Source organism: Meleagris gallopavo, chromosome 3, assembly GCF_000146605.3.
Source record: "Meleagris gallopavo isolate NT-WF06-2002-E0010 breed Aviagen turkey brand Nicholas breeding stock chromosome 3, Turkey_5.1, whole genome shotgun sequence".
Classification (NCBI taxonomy): Eukaryota; Metazoa; Chordata; class Aves; order Galliformes; family Phasianidae; genus Meleagris; species Meleagris gallopavo.
The window spans coordinates 62066793-62074473 of NC_015013.2; the positions used below are offsets into that span (position 1 = coordinate 62066793).

The window sequence follows — 7681 nt, forward strand, 5'->3', positions numbered from 1 at the left end:
GAAATACAGCATAAATTAAATCCTCTGCAAATTAAATGTGTATGACCCAGGAAGAACCCATTGCTATTGACATTCCTATTTATAGTTGAATGGCTAGATTTATCTTTGAGTGTCGTCGACACGCTTGCACCTGGCAGTAGACATTTATTGAATAACAACAGAAGTCTGTTGATGTTGAACTGCTGCCACAGACAAGATAATGGATTTTGCAGAGAATGCTGTGGAGGTAATGTGTTTGATGTCTTGACCTTAATGCCCACACTTCTAGATCTGACACTGCGTTCCATGCATTTTGTATAAAATTGAAAACTGCTAGAGCCATGATGTTTAAAATCAATCATATCTGGACAACACGAATACAACATTGTATAATCTGGAAACTTACTAAGATATTATCTCATTCTTCTGTTTCTTAAAAACTGTGAGATCGATGGAAATTGGCAAATTTTACATCATTATTTCTGTTATACAATCATTAATTTCTTCATTCTTGTCTACTCCAGTACTGTCCCTGTGTGTTAAACTGAATGTGTTTCTAAGTTGATCCTACACTCTCCCCCTTGTATTACATCAGTTCTTACAGGACAAATTGCTTTTCTATCTGTTGAACATTGCACTTTTCCGGAAGACTTTCTCAGAGAGTAAGCCCATATATAAAAAACTATGTTTGAACGTATTTGGATGTGGGAGTTCCACAAAAAGCAGTCCAATTATGAGGGAATGGCGAAGACAGCAGGATCTGCCCGAATGGGCGGCGTCAGGCCACTTCTAAAATGAGATTTGTATTCTACAAAAAAGCAGCAATTCCAAATACCCGAACAAATCTGGCACACTATCCTGGTGAAACAGCTGCACTTGCTTGCAATATTCAAACACTGTCTAAATGTGACAACTCAGTCATATTTCCAGGATCACTTAGGAGCCTAGGTCAGAACCAAGATTTATGGCTACGCTGCGAGTATGCACAGAGGACATGGCCTTACACCATAAATGTTTCTCAGTATTCACGTCCAGTTCAATAGAAGTAAACTGCTGCTTATCTGTACTATTTACCACAGCCAGCTAACTACCAAGGCACTTCTCAGCATGTTGCACAAGAGGGACTTTTTGTATGTCACAGAGAAAACAATAACAGGATTCAGTTCTTGTTGCAGCAGCACATCCAAACTCATACTCCTTCACTGATATTGTCACATCAGGTTCCCTGACACTCAGGCAGGTCTGCTTACTGCTAACAGAGGAAAGTGGTACACACGTACAGGTATAACAGCCATGTCTTTTCATCTAAATCCTTTTCCAACTTAAATTGTGTATTTTTAATCAGGGGGAAAAAAAGAAAAATCTGCTCTTGGTGGCATGTTTAAGTTGATGAAAGCTTCCTTTTCCTTCCCTAGGATGAGTAATAATTCTCAAGTCAGTCATTCATTACTGAAATGAAAAAGCATCTGTACAAATATTGTCTCTGTGTTGTGTTTCCGATCACATTTTTCAGAGTTTCATAGCTTTGTGATCAAGTCTAAGGTATTTTACACTGAAGAGTATGCTGCAAATGCAGGATAATTACATCTTATCAAGATCCTTAGCTTGCCTACTGTTAAGACACCTTTCATGAATTGTCTAATTAATTTCGCCTCTATATGAAGCAACTCTCTCAAAACTGTGATATCTATTGGCTAAGCAATGTTGATTTGAATTCCTGCTTAAGTGGATATTCATAGTGCAGCACAGCACAATGACTCATGCTGTGAGTGAATTTATATTTTTATGCCTGAAGAAGTATGTTCTGTAATGAAGTGAATTTACTTAACTTTAAGGCTGTGGCACAAACTGATATCAGGAAGTTGCAACCCACAGTAGCTATTGAATCATTTGTTGTTGACTTTCTCACGTAACTCTGAGTTGCAAGTGGAACTGTGCCAGCTGCAGTGCAAAGCAAAATGACCTAGTACAAATAATACACTTATAATCAATCCGTTTACTCCACTTTGCCTTTGAAATGACTTTATAAGGGCAAATTTCTAGCCCCAGATGAAAATGTGTAATGCTAATGACATCACCCGAGGCAAAGCTCCTACTGCCATCCTGCTGCAGTCCATATGAGCCTTTCCATCGAGCAGCAGATATCCGTCCTTATGCATTCAAACTTCAGGTTGGGCAGAGATAAAAGGATCTTGAGCTCCCAAAGTGATGTTCTGTTCTTTTGTATCTTTATATCCTCCAAAATGCTGCTGCAATTTGCTTTTCCACCTTTACTTCCGTTCTGAAGATAACTTGAGACAGAAGGAAAGCTGAAGGTGGACAGATGAGGTGGGACAAAATCATTGCTGGGGGGAAGGTGATGAAATGAGAAGAAAGAAGGAAAAGATGAGTCAGTGACAGGAAAAAGGTTAAGTTTCATAACGTGACTGAAAGGATATAACAACTTGTTGCAGTCAAATGGCAGGGCTTTGCTTTTTCTCTCCCAGTAGGGTGGGGTTTTTTTTGCTATGTTTTTCAATTCTGAGTTACTCCTCTTGTCTCTTACTGATAGAACCTAAGTCAGCATGCAGCCAGAAGCAGCGACCATCCCTTTTTCCTGTGGCAGCAGTGAATTTCCAGATCAACTTGGGTGTTTTGTGGAGCATCAACACAAGAAGGAAAATAAATTTGGGGAAAATAAGAAAACGTGCATAAATTAAAAGTTAATGGAGATGGACATAATTATCTTTTATATGTGGCAATGCTTTAGTTTTATTTTGTTTTGTTTTGTTTTTACAAAGGAAAAATAGAAATTCAGAAACCAAACCTTATACTCCTGGATTTCAAAGAATAGTTTGGTATTCACAATAGGAAGGAAGGTAGGCTGGAAAGGGGCAGCACACCTTTCAAAATCTTTTTTTATATGCATTAATGCATTTTATAGATTTAAAGATGAGCAGAAGGATCATAATGTCATACTGCATAATGCAAGTTCAGTTCATGATTACGCTGGCATGGGCTAGGTTTCAGGAAAGTTAGTCTAAAAATTCCATCTCAGAACTCTGAAGCATCTTTATAATGACACATTTAAAAGTTGAAAAAAAAAAGAAAAAAAAAAGAACTTAATCCCTGTTTTAAACAGAGAACTGTTATTGGCTCGTATTAGACACAGAGTGTCTTGTTTCAGCGTTAGTCATAATACTCTTAAAAATGATCTAAATGGCTATTGAAGCCACTCTTAGAACTTCTTGCTATAATTAATGTTAGACAAAGAAAATACTTATTTTACTTTCAAATGGTGCTTTTGAGACTCATTAAGAACTGGTGCTGTATGTTTATAAATGTAACATACTCAAAAAACACAGGAACTATAACAGTGCAGTCACTTCTTATCCTGTAGCAAGTTTGTCTTTTTGAGATAGGAGATTGCACTTGCTGTTGCAGAATAAAGTCTTGAAAAGTGCTACAGCTCTCAGACACCCTTGCTTGTAGAAAGTGCCCTTGTCACTTGTCGGTGTAGGTTTATTCTGAAAGTCTGGGCCTGAGTCTAATTCCTCAGACGGCAGTCAGACGGGTGCAGGCCCATTTAAACACGGTTTGGTGTTCTGCGATCAAAGGCACGCTGAACCACAAGCAAGCCTTCTCAGTTTGGGATCCATCTTTTAGCTCAGACTGCACTCAGCCAAAGTGTGCTGTCACAGGGCTGTGGGTCAGAGCCAATATTTCAGTGTTTAATTGAGAAATACTTCTGCCATTAAAAGCACCACAGAAAGCCCCCAAACAGTTATATGAGTGAAGGTACTGTAAGTATATGCTTGATAATTAATTTTACCTCTCCTCCTTCCTATTCTTTGAAGTGACTGCTATGTGTAAGTCAGAAGTTGTTTTCTATTGTGTGCAACCACGTCAACTCACTCCTCGGGTTATCAGGTCAGCAAATCTACCTGAGGCTGTTTTCTTTCTTCATTCCTGTCAGCTTGACAGCACTACCAAAAGAGTCCAGAGCAATCATTAGCTAATGGAAGTGACTTACTGAAATGTGTCTGCTCTGATATTAGTGTTCATTTCAAAAACAGAGTTGGGAACTGCATTAAGACCAGCATCTATCTGTCTTGCTATTATTAATGAGGAAAGAAAAACCTAAGGCTGTCCATTCATGGGAACCAAAAAAAGACACTGTATAGCATAGGTTGTAAAACCTTTTGGTTTGCATGGGCCACACTGAGTGAAGAGGAATTGTCTTGGCCACATGTATATAGGTTGCTCTGAAAGTAATGCCTCCTATTTATTTCAATGGAAACTACAACAGATATGATGAGCACAGTAACGTTGATTGAGCAAATTCTTAGCTATAAAACATTATTTTTCAACATAACCACCACCACTACCTATGCAGCTTCACCAGCAAAGAATGAGAGACTGTAAAAATCTGAACAAGTGGAGGTGGTTGCTGTTGCTGTTGCAACCCTATCCAGCCAAACTTAATGACTTTGTATTCAGTCTCGTTGTTGTGGCTTTGTAAATGAACAAAGCTCACTTTGTTCACAGAGTAGTAGTTGTATTATAAGTAAATATAGCTATTTCTAGTTCTCCTACTGTTATTTGGGATACAACTTGCTTGGAATCAGACTTCCTAGCATGTGCAGTGTTTTATGCATGCCAGCTATTTACCTGCATCCACATATGGCAAGCTTTGGACATGGGCAGAGGAGTGCCAATCTGTCACCCACTTATTCATTAAAAAAAAAAAAAAGAAAAAAAAAAAAGAAAAAAACCCACCCTTTTTATGACAGTTCAGTGTGGAGAGGAAATTAAAGTCTCTGTTACTTTCTTATTTGAAATGTGGAGACAGTGGGATCCACTGGAAAAATCCACCTGGGTTCTTCCATCTGGATGCAGTCATGTTGATAATCAAGTCAGTTAGATATTGTGCAGACAAGCTGGAAAAATCTCTGTTTCCTCTCATTCTCCCTCACTTGCTCTTATATTCAGCACATGTACAATGTTGTACAGGTACTCCTTCCAGACTGCACTGTTTTCTCACCAGCCTGATACAAATCTCAAGACTTACGGATTGAAAGGAGTTTATCCAAGCTTATTTATTTATTTGCTGTCCCTGAGGTTTTTCCCTTTGCTCTTTTCTGGAAGTGCTTGTTGCACTGATTCCACCTGTTGGGGGGAGTGAGGGGCCTGGGGAAGTTATGCTTTTAGGCTTCTCATATGAATAGTCAGCAGTATTTTCAGGTCTGAGTGGCATGGTTTGTAGGGATGTGTTAGGGTGTAGTTCCTAACTCTGGCCTCTGGTATGGAAATAAATTATATGCTCTTAGTGTCAGAGTGTTTTTGTGTAAATCACATCCATGATTTGTCCTTCTTTTTTCCAACGAACCCCACAATTGAACCAGTTCTTCTTCATCCGTGGAGATTTTTTATTTTCCTGTGAATCATGTTAGAAATTCCGAATTGGAGAACAAAGAAGCAAAGTTTGTTTTTTCAAAGGGTAAAAGAGTCTTGGTGAAAACAGCTCTGACAGCTGTATTCCGTGGCTCAGTAAATTAAGACCTTTTACTTGCTTCTTTCATGGATGTGTTTAGTCTAGATACTCTTGATTTATACATCATTTTTGGCTGAGTTGTGTTTTCTTTATGCAGATTCACAGCAATTTCATTCAAGCTTATGTTTGCCTAGCTTGAGAGAGATATTGAGAAGGATGTGAGCAAATTTAGTCCCTTAAAATGTTTCCCACCTCAGTTTGTTCTTTAAGAGACCACTTAGTTTTGAAAGAAATTTGCTTGTCATCTTTTGCAATCCATCTGAGAGCAGCAGGGGTTTGGAAGACTGCTGGGAAATCATCCTCACGTGCCTCTCTCTCGCTCTCTCTCTTGCAGAAGTGGCAGTGCACAGAAGATGCTTCTGGCAAGCTTCGAATTCACAAGTGCAAGGTATCCAGCGACATCCTGGCCATCAGGAAAAGGACTCGCAGCATCCATTCCCGGGGATACAGCGGTAAAGATAAGGACTGCAACTGTGGAGTCACTGATTTCCGAAACAGCAGGACCCAAAGAAAAAATCAAAGACAGTTTCTGAGAAACCCCAGTGCACAAAGTAAGTGTTCTGACCTCCTGTATGCTGAGGTAAAGAACAAGGGTAAAGTCTCACAGTGTTGATTTTATCCTCAGCATACAATGAATACAATGTAATTGGCAGTTGGGTTCCGCATAAATGCCTCTGTAATAACAAAAACGATAAGAACCGAAGTTATCCCTGTACAGCAGTAAAGAATACTGCTCAGGTTGGCTGTGGTGGTGATGCGTTGGTGCCACCTATCGCGCTGGTCAGACACGTACCTGATGTCATCTGCAGTTGTACCAGTGCCTTTATTTGCTAAGACAGTCAAAGCAAGTGTTTCCTTGCATCGTTAACACCGAATTCAAATGCTGTCTGATGGCATCCCTAAGACCTCTTCTATGCAAGACACTGAAAGGCCATGACTGCTGGCAGAATGAATTTTTCCACAGCTGCAGCTTCCAGGCTGTACCGGGAATGCTGCAAGGAAACAGGTTAGATTGCAGTGTCCTCTAGTGGAGCGTGTTCTGAAGGGAATGCACATGAAGGCTTTAAGACAGCAGTACTTGGACTTGTCTCTGCTAAGGATTTATATCGCAAAAGCCTGTTTAAGAAGACACTATTTTAAATGAAACAAGTATTTTAATCTATCTGTCTGATGATGAAAGTGAAGTTCTGTGTAACAATAGAAGTAAACCTGGATTTCAGGGGCTCTGCTCAAGAACAGGTTGTATGTTCGTGTCCTCTGATCAGAATACCAGGGCAGAGAATGAAATAGAAATGAGCCTCTAAAACAGGAGGATTGTTGAGTCATAAGAAATACAAAAGTTAGAAGATGCCGCATAGATGTCTATAAAATAAGAAAATGACAGTATAATTCAAAATATTTCCTGATTTAAAACCAGCCCTACTCTGCAAGTGAACAAGAATCCTTGGTATTCTTTGTACATTCAACCACAATATTGTCTGTCTTGAGTTCTCATTGTTCAGACTAAATGCTGCCTTGATGTAATTTATTCCATTTGTCCAGTATGATCTAAGAAAATTCATAGTGTGCACAGGCAGACCTCTGAAAAGTCTCCACGTCACCAACTACCAGAGTGATCCTCAAACTGATCAATATTCTCCCAAGTGATAATTTCAAGGGGAGATTCCTACCATTACCTTGGAAAGAGAAGGGCTGCCAGGGTACCAGCAAGGGTTGGATGGGGATTGCAATTAGGGGCAGCACCTTGGGGAGAGAATGTGGGGAGATGGGAAAGGGGCAAACAACTGTTGAGAGCATATGAAGGGGACATCAGAAAAAAAGCTATTTGTTATGCTTTTCTCCTTTACAGCATTTTCAATCCTCTTTAATTCCCCTCATTCTCCTCCTCCAAATTCCCTTACTGTGCATCTGAGGCAAACAGAGAATCATGATGATGAGACATTGTTAAGGGAATGACTGGTTCAGGCCTTCAGATGACACTTGGATAAGATGCTTTTGTACTCCAAAAATTTTTAGTCACTTGATTAATAAGCAGTATCATCAGACACTGTTACAATGCCAGAATTTCTCCCATCTGATCCTGTGAATCTTTCTTCACTCTTTCGTTAATGATTTATATAAAGCAGAAAGGTACTTTGGAACTATGGTTTTTCACTGACTGGGAAGCCT

General features: G+C 39.5%; 1 protein-coding gene across 1 annotated transcript in view; it reads left to right on the forward strand.

The window, feature by feature from the left end:
- LOC100544389 (extracellular sulfatase Sulf-1) overlaps positions 1-7681 on the forward strand; it is an 83530-nt gene that overhangs the window by 26428 nt on the left and 49421 nt on the right. Inside the window, exon 9 of the mRNA XM_019614360.2 lies at positions 5847-6063. Coding sequence (XP_019469905.2) covers positions 5847-6063 — 217 coding nt within the window. The remainder of the gene's footprint in view (positions 1-5846; positions 6064-7681) is intronic.